Source organism: Lepus europaeus, chromosome 6 (assembly GCF_033115175.1).
Source record: "Lepus europaeus isolate LE1 chromosome 6, mLepTim1.pri, whole genome shotgun sequence".
In the NCBI taxonomy this organism is placed as follows: Eukaryota; Metazoa; Chordata; class Mammalia; order Lagomorpha; family Leporidae; genus Lepus; species Lepus europaeus.
This window is the reverse complement of record NC_084832.1, coordinates 96,271,493-96,284,176: the sequence shown is the minus strand read 5'-3', so window position 1 is coordinate 96,284,176 and position 12,684 is coordinate 96,271,493. Positions and strand designations below refer to the sequence as shown.

The 12,684-nt window shown below is 51.6% G+C and overlaps 1 protein-coding gene across 4 annotated transcripts in view; it reads right to left on the bottom strand.

Moving 5' to 3' along the window:
- Positions 1–12,684, bottom strand: part of SLC6A13 (solute carrier family 6 member 13) — a 62,462-nt gene that overhangs the window by 20,499 nt on the left and 29,279 nt on the right. For 3 of the 4 annotated variants that reach the window (XM_062194638.1, XM_062194639.1, XM_062194640.1), the window contains exons 3-4: positions 2,471–2,605; positions 173–313 (exon numbers count right to left, since the gene is read on the bottom strand). In XM_062194638.1, coding sequence (XP_062050622.1) covers positions 173–313; positions 2,471–2,605 — 276 coding nt within the window. Of the gene's footprint in view, positions 1–172; positions 314–2,470; positions 2,606–11,503; positions 11,674–12,684 lie in introns of those variants that run through there. The other variant, XM_062194641.1, reaches the window with a different exon arrangement.

Sequence of the window (12,684 nt, the reverse complement as noted above, 5' to 3'; positions counted from 1 at the left end):
CACAGCGCCAGACCGCAGGTCTTATTTTTGACGTAAGCTCTCCATGATCTACTTGGCCAATTCCTAACGTGTCCTGAGATGGGCACTGGGTTGCCTGGGATGCAGAGATGTCGCATTCCTGGTTAATGTGGCAGAGTGGGAGGCGGAGAAGGGCCTCCGGTGGCAGCCTTACCTGTATTCCACTCGTGGTGGCAGCTTCCCCAGGGCAGGTCAAGAGTGAAGCTGCTGAAGAGGTAGAAGAGGGCCCAGGCCAGTACAATGATGTAGTAGACGTTGAGGAGGACGACGATCATCTGGGAGGCATAGCCGATGCCTGCGAGGGGAGCTGCAGGGTTGGGCTGGGGACATGGCCACAGTGCCCAGCCCCAGGGAGGAGAGTGCGTGCTCCATCACAGCGCTCCAAAGCAGGCCTGGGGCCTCGGTTCCTGGCTCCCGGCTCACTCCTCTGCACCCCAGCCCCCGCCCTCTGCAGGTCAGAGGGGACTTCCATCCCTTTTGTGGCTGCATGTTCCCTGTTTCCTGCACACATTCTAGATCCTGTCCTGAGAGTTCACCAGCTCAAAGTTCCTTTCAAAAATGTGACACTAACTCCAAGTGCATGTTGCCCAGGTGATACCTTCTGAAACAGGGAAGCACAAGCTAAGAGCAGGGACCAACAATTCTCACAGAACAAAGTACGGTGAGTCTGCAATACGCTCACCCAGCCATTGTAGGTGTGCAAAATGAAACTACACATGGCTTTAGTGAGCGTTTTTAGAAACTCCATCATTCAGAGGTTTCCAGGCTTGTCTGCTGATCAGAGTTACTTAGGGATGCTTTACAACATCCCGTAGTCCGGGATGGAGCTCCAGCTACAGTGTACTTTGAAGGTCTCTGGGCGATACCAATGTTCTGGAACCACTGAAAGAACCCAGCAGTAGGCATGCCAATCATGCCTGGTGACACTGGAAGTCAGTAAAATACTTCCACAGGACAACTTGGTCCACAAAATCAAGAGATAGCAACCTGATTACACACTGGATCCAGTCATTCTAATCCAAGGACTTTTTTTCCCAAAGAAATCATTTCCAAAGGTGCGGGTGCTATCTACATGCATAGACACAATAGCAGAATATAAAAATCTTACAAGTAGGCCGGCGCCGTGGCTTAACAGGCTAATCCTCCGCCTTGCAGCGCCAGCACACCAGGTTCTAGTCCCGGTTGGGGCACCGATTCTATCCCGATTACCCCTCTTCCAGGCCAGCTCTCTGCTATGGCCCGGGAAGGCAGTGGAGGATGGCCCAAGTGCTTGGGCCCTGCACCCGCATGGGAGACCAGGAGAAGCACCTGGCTCCTGGCTTCAAATCAGCGAGATGCGCAGGCCGCAGTGGCCATTGGAGGGTGAACCAACGGCAAAAAGGAAGACCTTTCTCTCTGTCTCTCTCTCTCACTATCCACTCTGCCTGTCAAAAAAAAAAAAAAAAATCTTACAAGTAAGCAAATGATGCTGTATTTATCACCTTGATGAAAGTTTGTGCAATTAAATGATCAGCCTGCAGAAAATAAAAAAACTCAGCTAACTGAAAAAAAGGAGAACATAACTGGTCCCACTCTGTTAATAGATACAGAAATTCTGTAGAAAAAATAATGAAATAAAACCCACAAACAGGAAACAACTCAGTTGTTCGGAGTGTGAAGGGTTAAACTGTGGAACTGATGCACTGGGGAACACTGCTCTCAACAAGGAAAAGGAACAAGCCGTGGACACACGATCTAGGTGGATCACTGGGCCTTAAGGGCATCACGCGGAGTGGGAAAGTCAGTCTTGAAAGGTTACATTCTGCATGATTCCATTTCTAGAACCTTCTCAACATGACAAATGTATAGAGATGGACAACGAAGGCACTGGTCATTTCCAGAGGGCAGACGTTGGGGACAGGGAAGTTTGGCCATGAACGGGGAGTGTGACAGAGAGCCTGGTGTGGAGGTGGTGGCACGAATCTGCCGTCGCGACAGAACTGCACAGAGTCGCGCTCACACACTCACAGATGGCTGCGAGGAAAACTGGTGGGACCTCATAAGGCCTGGGGACGGTATTAACGTCGCCTTCCCCGTTCTGACACTGTGCTGTAATTTGGTAAGATGCCGTCACTGGGGAAAATGGAGGAAGGGTACACAAGACCTCTGAGTTTTTGAGTCTCTATTGCAAAATAAAACTTAAAAGAAAACTACAAACATACATATACAAATTACAAAGTTACATGCACACACATACATATGCAATTTTCTTGGTTTTTATTTTGGAGTAAAATGCTCCCTTGGCCTCTGATGGGCCAGGTGACCAGTTCAGAGTTCAGCCCAGACACTGAGGTTTAACACAGAGACACTGAGTCTGACCTGGACCTCACCTGCTGCTCAGCACTCGGCCCTTCCAAGTGAGGTTTGGAGCAACAAGTGGGGAGACCCCGGAGCCAGGCATAAAGTTACTCACCCTCAAAGAGGGGACAGATCTTCCTCCAGGCTGTGACGCCGCCCTGGCTAGTGTACTGGCCCAGTGCTGTCTCCAAGAGGAAGACAGGAATGCCGCAGGTGAAGAGGAAGATGAGGTAGGGGATGAAGAAGGCACCTGTGGGTAGAAAGCAGGCTGCGTGTCACCTGGCCATATCCTCTTGGCGGTCCACATTCGCCTCCTCCCGCTATCACCCCATCCTGCCAGCTGGAAACCTGGGGCGGGCAATGTGCAGAACTACAGGAGACACCTGTCCAGATGCCTGGAGCCGCAGCAGGGAGGAGCCAGAGGTTCCAAGTGACCTAGGAGCGACACAGCCTCATGCCTCGTTTCCAACCACATCTACCCAGGTCTGCTCCTCGCTGAACATCAGCCACTGCCTAGAAGGCGTGAGGGATGGCGGACACCCAGGAGCAGCAGCAAAGTCCCCAGGCCATCATTCTCCTCCATGGAATGACTGCACTTCCCTGTAGGCAGCGACATTCAGCGGGCTGAAATCAGATTTCCCTGGAGGAACCTCTCTGCTTCTGTTTCCACGACTACTGGCTGACATGAGCCTGCCGATGCCAGAGATGCTGGTACTGTCTCTGCCCTGCACCTCCATCTCCTGGAGAGGAAGACCACGGGAAAGACCCAAGAGCAGGGCAGGGAGAACCACACAGAGAGGGACACCGGAGCCCCTGGGAGAGTCCCCTCCGGCTCCCTGCGGGTGCAGGTCAGGACACTGTGTGCAGGAATGACCCGAAGCAGGCAACAGACCGTGCTCACACAGCCTCCTCCCACTGGTCAGACACAACCTCCAGAGTCACTGGGCATCAGGTAGAGCGCGCAGCAGCCCATCTCCTCGGCAGAATGGAATAATTCACCCTGGACCAAGCACAATTTCAGTCCCGCCTACGAAATCTTCGAAGCAGCATACAAAAGGATCAGCTGGCTTCACGGGTCCCAGAACAGAAACACAAAACTATCCAGCATCCAATAAGGCAGGAATTTCACCAGCTCTGGCATCCATTCAAAAATCCCAAGGAAAGCAAGGGAGGAGGAAAACGTGACCCACGGGTGTCCATCGACACATGGGTGCTTAAAGAAAACGTGATACCCATGCACAGTGGAATGTTACTCAGCCACTAAACCAATGTCATTTATGGCAACATGGCTGGAACTGGAGGACGTTATGTTGAAGTGAAAGAAGCCAGGCACAGAACGACAAATCCCACATGCTCTCATTCCTAGGCAGAAGCTTCAACAGTTGATTTCGTGCAAGCAGAGAGTAGAAAGGTGGTCGCGAAAGGGAAGGAAGGCTAGGCGGAGGGAGGCCGGAGAGGCGGACATGGACACCAAAATACAGTTAGATGAGGGGTACTGGAGTGCAGCATATTAAGCTGCCACTTACGGTGCCCACATGCTAGATCAGAGGGCCAGTTCGAGTCCCAGCTGCTCTACTTTGGATCCAGCTTCCTGCTAATACATCCTGGGAACCAACAGATGATGGCTCAAGTTCTTGGACCCCTGCCACTCATGTGGGAGACCTGGATGGAGTTCCGGGCTCCCAGCTTCAGTCTGGTCCAGCCCTGTCTGTTGCAGCCACTTAGGGAAAGAACCAGAAGACGGAAGATTGATCTCTCCCCTCACTCCCCGCTCTCTGCTCTTCAAGTAGATGAAATAAACTTTTTTTAAAAAAATACAGTTAGGTAGAACAAACAAGTTCTTTTGTTCTATAACACTGCATAGTGATTATAGCTTATAACAATTTATTATTTATTTTATGAAGAACTAAAGGAAAGGAGTTCAAAAATTCTCAACACAAATAAATGATAATTGCTTAAGCAGATGGAGATGCTAATCACCCTCCTTTGATCATTATGCATTGCATACAAGAATCAAATTATCACAGTGTACCCCATAAATACATACAATTAGTATGTGTTAATTAAAATTTCAAAAAGATCTGTTAAGTTTTTCAGCCATAAAATTGAAAAGATGGGGACTGGCATTTTGGAACAGTGGGTTAGACCACCACCTGCATTCCATATGAACACTAATTCACATCCCTGCTGCTCCACTTCCAATCTGACTCCCTGCTAATGCACCTGGGAAAGCTGTGGAGGATGGCCCAAGTGCTTGGGCCCCTGCACCCACATTAGAGACACAGATGGAGTTTCAGGCTCCTAGCCTCAGGCTGGCCCAGCCCTGGCTGTTGTAGCCATTTGGGGAGTGAACCAACAGGTAGAAGATATCTTTCTCTCTCTGTCATTCTCTCTCTGTAACTCTGCCTTTCAAATAAATCTTTTTTAAAAAAAAATTGAAAAGAAGCCGGCGCTGCGGCTCAATAGGCTAATCCTCCACCTTGCGGCGCCGGCACACAGGGTTCTAGTCCCGGTCAGGGCTCCGGATTCTCTCCCGGTTGCCCCTCTTCCAGGCCAGCTCTCTGCTGTGGCCCAGGAGTGCAGTGGAGGATGGGCCAAGTGCTTGGGCCCTGCACCCCATGGGAGACCAGGAGAAGCACCTGGCTCCTGCCTTTGGATCAGCGCAGTGCGCTGGCCGCGGCGGCCATTGGAGGGTGAACCAACAGCAAAGGAAGACCTTTCTCTCTGTCTCTCTCTCACACTGTCCACTCTGCCTGTCCAAAAAAAAAAAAAAGTGAATGAAGAGTTGCTTCTTTTATATTTGCCTTTTTTTTTTTTTTTTTTTTTTTTTTTTTTTTTTTGGCGCACCACGCTGATCCAAAGGCAGGAGCCAGGTGCTTCTCCTGGTCTCCCATGGGGTGCAGGGCCCAAGCACTTGGCCCATCCTCCTCCACTTCACTCCCTGGCCACAGCAGAGAGCTGGCCTGAAAGAGGGGCAACCAGGACAGAATCCGGAGCCCTGACCGGGACTAGAACCCTGTGTGCCGGCGCCGCAAGGTGGAGGATTAGCCTATTGAGCTGCGGCGCTGGCCCTCTTCATTCACTTTTAATAAATAAATGATGTAACATTAAAGCAAGCTATTTTAATATTAAAAAGTTACTCACACTAAACAAACAAACCAATGAATTGAATCTCATTTATAACCTACACAGACATTGGAATTAGCATATGAGGAAATTTAAAAAACTATTACAGAGGCTGGCGCTGTGGTGTAGCGGGTAAAGCTGTCACCTGCAGTGCTGGTATCCCGTATAGGCACCCATTCAAGTCCCGGCTGCTCCACTTCCAATCCCACTCCCTGCTAATGTGCCTAGGAAAGCAGTGGAAGATGGCCCAAGTCCTTGGGTGCCTGAACCCGCATGGGAGACCCGGAAGAACCTACTGGCTCCTGGCTTCAGATCACCACAACTCTGGCTGTTGCGGCCAACTGGGGAGTAAACCAGTGGATAGAAGACCTCTCTCCTCTCTCTGTGTAATTCTAAGTTTCAAATAAATAAATAAATATTTAAAAACATAAACAAACAAGTAAATAAAGCCATTACAGGGGCCAGCACTGTGGCGTAGCAGGTAAAGCCTCCACCTGCAGTGCCGACATCCCATATGAGTGCTGGTTCATATCCCAGCTGCTCCACCTTGGATCTAACTCCCTGCTAATGTGCCTGGGAAATCAGCAGAGGATGGTGCAAGTTCTTGGGCCCCTGTACCCATAGAGGAGACCCAGATGAAGCTCCTGGTTCCTGGCCCAGGCCTGGCTCAGCCCTGGCCATTGCAGCTATCTGGAAAGTGAAACAGGCAATGGAAGATCTCTCTCTCTCCCTGCCTCCAACTCTGCTTTTCAAATGCTATTACAACTGTATTGCACATGTTCAAAATGTTAGAGGCTTGAAAATTATTGGAAAAGACCTAAATCAGACTTCTAAAAATGCAAATAACAATGTATGAAATGAAAAGTGCACTGGATGGTATTGATGGCAGCAGGAACAGGAGAAGAAAAGAACGGTGAACATGAAAACTGGCAGAAACTACTCAAATAAAACACAGTGAAAAAACAAAAACAAAAAAAAGATAGATTTTATTTATTTGAAAGGCACAGTGATGGCAGAGAGAGGGAGAGAGAGCAAGATATTCCATCCACTAGTTCACTCTCCACATGGCCACAACATCCAGGGCTGGGTCAAGACAAAGCCGGGAGCCAAGAACTCCATCCTGGTCTCCCATGTGAGTGGCAGTGGCCCAAGCACTTGATCCACCTTCCACTGCTTTCCTGGGCACATTAGCAGGGAGCTGGATTGGAAGTGGAGCAGCCAGGTCTAGAACCAGTGCTCCTATACAAGATACCAGCATTGCAGACAGTGGCTTAACCCAACGATGCCAGCCCCCAGAAAAGAAATCTTTTAAAAAGAACCGGTATCAGTGAGCTGTGGGACAACTTCAAACAAACTAATATACTGATAATTAGATCACCTGAAGAAAATAAAAAGAGAGAAGGCTCAGAAAAAAAATTTAAAGAAATAATGACTGAAATTTTTACAAATTCAATGTAAACTATAAATCTTTAGATCCAAGAAGCTCAACAAACACCAAATCAAGAAACATGAGGAAAACTAAACCAAGACACATCATCGTCACATTATTTAAACCAGTGATAACAAGGTTTTTAGAGGACGCGTTGAAGGTAACCACACACACACCAAGAAACCCATACATACAGAAGAAGGCACACCAAAAAAAAATATTTCATCAAATTTCTTGTTGGAAACAATGCAAATGAGGACACAGATAGAGGAGCAATTTGTTAAAGGAACAAATGCTGTCAACATGAAACTCTGCTCCACAAAAGGTTGTGTGGGACCACTGTTGTGGTACAGTGGGCTGAGTTGCTGTGGGCGTCCCACGTGGGTGCTGATTCTAGTCTCAGCTACTCCACTCTGATCCAGGTCTCTGCTAATGTGCCCGGGAAAGCATCAGATGACCCAAGTGCTTGTGCCCCTGCATCTACATGGGAGACCCAGATGGAGTTCCAGGCTCCTGGCTTCAGCCTGGCCCAGCCCTGGCCTTTGCAGCCATTTGGAGAGTGAACCAGCAGATGGAAAATCTCTCTCTCTCTCTGTTTTCTCTTTCTCTTTCTCTCTCTCTCTCTCCCTCCCTCCCTCCCTCCCCCACTCCCACCCCACAAATAACATAAATCTTAAAAAAAAGAAGTCTGGATAACAAGGGTTCAACTGCTGACATGAGGAAATGATACATGGACGAATCTCATGATAATTATGTGTGTGAAAGGAAACAGATAAAGGGTCCGGCGTATGGTATAGCGGGTTAAGCCGTTGTCTGCAGTGCCAGCATCCCATATGGGCGCCTGTTCGAGTCCTGGCTGCTCTATATCTTAGGAGGCTCCCTGCTAATGCTCCTGGGAAAGCAGCAGAGGATGGCCCAAGTGTTTGAGCCCCTGAACCCCCATGGGAGACCCAGATGAAGTTCTTGGCTCCTGGCTTCAGCCTGGCCCAGCCCTGGCTGTTGCAGCCATTTGGGGGGTGAATCAACAGATGGAAGATCTCTCTCTCTCTCTCTCTCTCTCTTTCTCTCTCTGTAATTCTGACTTTCAAATAAATAAATAAATATTTTAAAAAGAAGAAGCCAGATAAAGAAAGTGCATGGTGTATGAGTCTGTGCATATGAAAACTTAAGAAAGCCAAACGCATGTATGGTGACAGAACAGACGTGGTTGTGTTGGGGTGCGGTGGGGAGGGGGGCAGAGGTGGGGGGAGGATGAGAATGGGACAGGAGACAACTCTTGGAGATGATGGATGAGTTCGTTTTCTTGACAAGGCAGTAGTTTCAGGGGTGTACACACCCTGGACTGAGGGGGCCTTCAAAAATTCACAGAAATGTTTACTATAAAAATTATGCATGGATTTCATTTTTTTTTGCACCAAAAAGAAATTATCTTCTAATTGAATTTTCTATGAACTTTTTGATGTACCCTCAACTGATCAAGCTGTGCACTTCAAATACGTGTGAAGCAGAGTCCTGGGCTCTTCCAACTGTCCAGCCTCTCGCCTACACGTCATGATGCAGCGAGCACCTGCACAGTTCAGGCACTCAGAGGGCTCTGGATGATCAGACAATTCAGCCTCATCGGGCCATAAATTAATCCAAGACTTGGTGAGCACGAGGGGAAAATTAGGCTGGAAAGGATCCAGTAGCCGATAGGAACAGCTCCTGCTGAGAGCACCAAGCGTTCCAGAACAGGAAGCGACCAGGCTGGGGCTCAAGCCCTCCCCCTATTTACGCGGCCTGCTCTTGCCCAATCAACCGAGCCAATCTTTAACCGCAGTGGGTTCCCGCCTCCTCTGACTGCGAGCACCTAGGCCACCTGGCACAGGAGTAAAGTCCACACCTGCCAGGAGGACCTGCTGACCCTGGAAGTGCGGGAGGCACCCAGGAGGAACCCAGGTGCCGACCAGGGCATCCTGAGCGGCTACTTGGTCTCCCCCAATCACCGCCCTCAAAAGACAAGAGTCAGCCCCAGAGGACAGCAGATGGCACGCCCCGGTGCCTGTGCCCCTGTGTCACCCCCACTGGCCTTGTGAAAATGCTAACAGGTGCTGGCATCTCCCCTGTGACACAGGCGAAACCGACTCGCATCTGGAGAGTTGCTAGGTGCTCTGGACTCGGCAGTGCCCCAGCGGCTGTCACAGAGGGAAACCGGCCATGGGCTGCAGCAGCCGGGCCACAGGGAGCGCCGTGAGGCGGCACCAGCAGTGGGCATGGAGGAAAGGCAGGGAAATGTGACAAACTGTCCCATGCCATAAAACGTGACTGTTCTTACACAAATGGAAGAGAAGCGCTCCCCCTTCCTTTGGTTGTGGTCCTTACAAGCAGATCAGCTTTCAAGGTGTCCCCGTGCACCCTCTCCTCACCTCCTCGCCTCCTCACCTCCTCACCCTCCAGAGCTGAGGTGGGCTCTGCTGCCGCCCACCCCACAGTCCTTCCCCACAAGACACCCACGGCTCAGGGCCCCAGCTGCGGGGGCTCCAGTCGCAGGGATCCTGGGTGCTGGGGAGCTCAGGGAGCTGGAGGAGCTCCTGCCAAAGACCCAGCTTCTGGAGGAAGCATCCGGGGCCAGGTGTTGGGGTGACCACCCACAAGGAGAGAAAGAAGGAGTGCAGGGGGATTCCCAGAGCTTCTGCTCTCGCTCCTCCCTCCTCCACCCTTCACACAGCCCCAGCTCAAAACCTCCGCTCACTCCGCGGGGCACTTCAATAAATGCTGAGACCTTGCAATGGCCCGTAAGGCCCTCCCTGATCTGCCCCCAGCCCAGCCAGCCCATTTTCTCCTGGACCTCACCTTCTGCTCACTGCACCTGCTCCAGGCTCCTCCAACCAGCTTCTGCTGCTCTGCCCTCTGCACCTGCCTCCTGGCAAGCCTGTTCTCAGACGCTCTCCACGAGGCTTCCAGGCCACCGTATCCACACTCCTGATCTCCGGTCCCCACTGCACTCAGGAACTCCTGACAACTGTCTAATTTGCATGCCAACTGTGTTTATTATCTGTCCCCACCCCACCCCCCCGCCGCCACAACGAGGACAGGATATGGTCTGGTTTAGCTGCCAAGTGCTAGGAGGCACCTGTGGTCTACCTCAGCCAGCCAGGGCGTGGCCGGCTGTGTGCCATGCATCTGAGACTGGAGACTCAAGAAAGCCACTAGCATGAGAAGAGGCTTGGAGGTGGATGCATGACGGGTCCTGCACAAGCAGGAAGACTGCCCAGGGATGACAGAGACGGGCAGCCCCCCAACCGCGTCCCTAAAAGCCCACCTGTTGCTTCTGACGTGTGCATGGGCTTCTTTATCCAGGTTAAGTATCGTATTCAAAATGTCTGCGGCCTTGGGGTGGGCATTGTGGTTTACCAGGGCAGGCCACCACCTGCAGCCCCACCATCCCACATGCCACTCCCAATCCAGCTCCCTTCGAATGCACCTGGGAAAGCAGCAGAAGATGGCCCTAGTACTTGGACCCTTGCCATTCACATGAGAGACCCAGATGGACTTCCTAGCTCCTAGCTTTGCCTTGACCCAGCCCCAGCCATTGTAACCACTTGGGGAATAAATCAGCTGATGAAAGATCTCTCCCTCTCTCTCTCTCTCTCTCTCCCTTCCAAAGAAAATTTTAAAATATATTGAAAGAATTAAAAAAACAAGACATGAAGATGACAGGAGGAAGTGCCAGGGCTAGTTCTCCTTGGGGATGAGTTAGTTGGAGCGTTCCCCTGTTCCCCTGTCCTGCTGTTGACTCCGCCCCTTCCCTGCTCTGGAACTCACTTCAAATGAGAGCTACTGTATCTTCACATCTTTGGAGTATTTGCATATGAGTGTGTGTGTGTGTATACATATATATACATGTCCATACACACACACACACACACACGTATGGCAAATATGTAAAGTTCTCCTAGTAGGAGTCAGTTGATGACAGAGTGACCTTGGAACACCAGAAAATGAGGCAGGTGTGAGTTCCTCTAATGACCATACTCGTCCTTGATCAAAGAGGCCTGTCTGTCAATTCCCCCAGTGGCCCTGGGTGACTCGCGCCCTTGACAGCAAACCTGGGATTAGCATCTGGCTCCAAAGTCCCTCCGTACGCTCCCCTCCGGCTGCTGTCAGCTCTGTGCTTCCTCAGGGGGAGAAAGTGTCGGGGTGGTAGAAGGGTTAAACAGAATGTGCCTGGATCCCAGGACCCCTAAGAATGTCTGACTACCCATTGGGATCACGTGCGGGAAGGCAGGTCCTATCCACGCAGCAAGAACCCACCACAGCCACCCCACCACCTCCGCCACGGGCCACGGGCACGCTTTGCTTCCTGCTTCTGCACTTCCACACACCACGCAGTCAGCACATTCCCGCTCACACTCACCCCACCGCCCTGTGGCAGAGCCTGAACCCACGCACTGCCAGACAAATCAAACAGGGCGAGCCCCTCTCCCCACACTCCCCTCCGCTGTCCCGGCTTCAGGCCTGGACGCCACTCACTCCCAGCTCCGGGAGCCATTCCTGCTAATTCCCAGGCCAACCTTTACCCAATTCCAGAGAGGCTTGGGAAAAGCTGCTCACCTCCTAATCCTCCTGCCACGTGAGGCGCTAAGCCGGTTACTGGGTTCCAGAGACCGAGTCCCAGATGCCCGCTTACATCCCAGGCCTCCTGTCTGTGCCCTGGCCAGCCCCACCCCTCACCTACTTCTCTAACGCGGGGCCGATCAGGCCTGAATTCCTAAACAAGCATGTGGCGGGTCCAGGGCTAGGGAAGAAGTGGGAAGGCCTCCCTCCTTCCCTCACGATGTGTCCTGAACAAAGTCCTGTGATTTCAGGCCACTGGCCAGAAATTCCTGGGGAGCAAGGACACATTAGCCCATTCCCTTCCCTCTGAAAAACACAACCCAGAGCCAGTCTGCAGCTGACCCCACCTCCAGTCTGGGCTCCGTGTGTTCCCCCCGAAGCCAGCACGAGACGGCCACATGAGGGTGGGTGTCGCGATAGAGGCCTCTCCAAGCCTCAGGATGGCTGCCGCTGCCACCGCCACGGCTGTTGGCATTTTCCCTGGTGACCTGCCTCTGCCTCCTGCTGCCGGCTCCGCACAGAACCTGACCTACTCGCCAACAAGATTTCGCTAAGCCACAGATCAGCCAGAACACCCCTCAGTACCCAGGAAACCCCTCAGGGGCTCCCCAACAGAGACTTGCCATCCTCTGGCAGTAGGTAATAAGGCGCCGCGGCTGCTGCGGGCGTAACAGCGAGCCAAGCCCGGAGAAGGAGAAGCCAGTAGTAACAATGAAGAACTGCACAAGTGCACAGGTGCGCACGCGCACACTTGTCCCGGAAAGTTTTCAAAGGCAGAGCCACTCGTGTCAAAGGTCACAGCGCAGTCCTGGCAGGGGTTTGTGATGAGTGGCTCAGGGGACATCATGGTGGCAGATGCCAGGTCAAGGCTCAGGAACCTCAAGACCACACAGCAATCTGGTGTCAGCAGCAGCAGCAGCGTTGCTGCTGTTTATTAGCCACTGCACGTGCGTCAGCTCTACTCTGTCTAGCAACCTGGAAAAGCAAGGCTTAGCATCTCAATTCACAGGATGGCAGTTGAGACTCTGAGAGCTTAAAAACTTGGCCACAACCACAGACAGCCTAAGGAGCAGATGCTGAACCCAGACCCTGGTCCATCCAGTTCCAAGTCTGCACTCCTATTTCTATGACGTCACACTCAGAGAACGAGCCCTGCGAACGCCACGTGATTTTTTTCT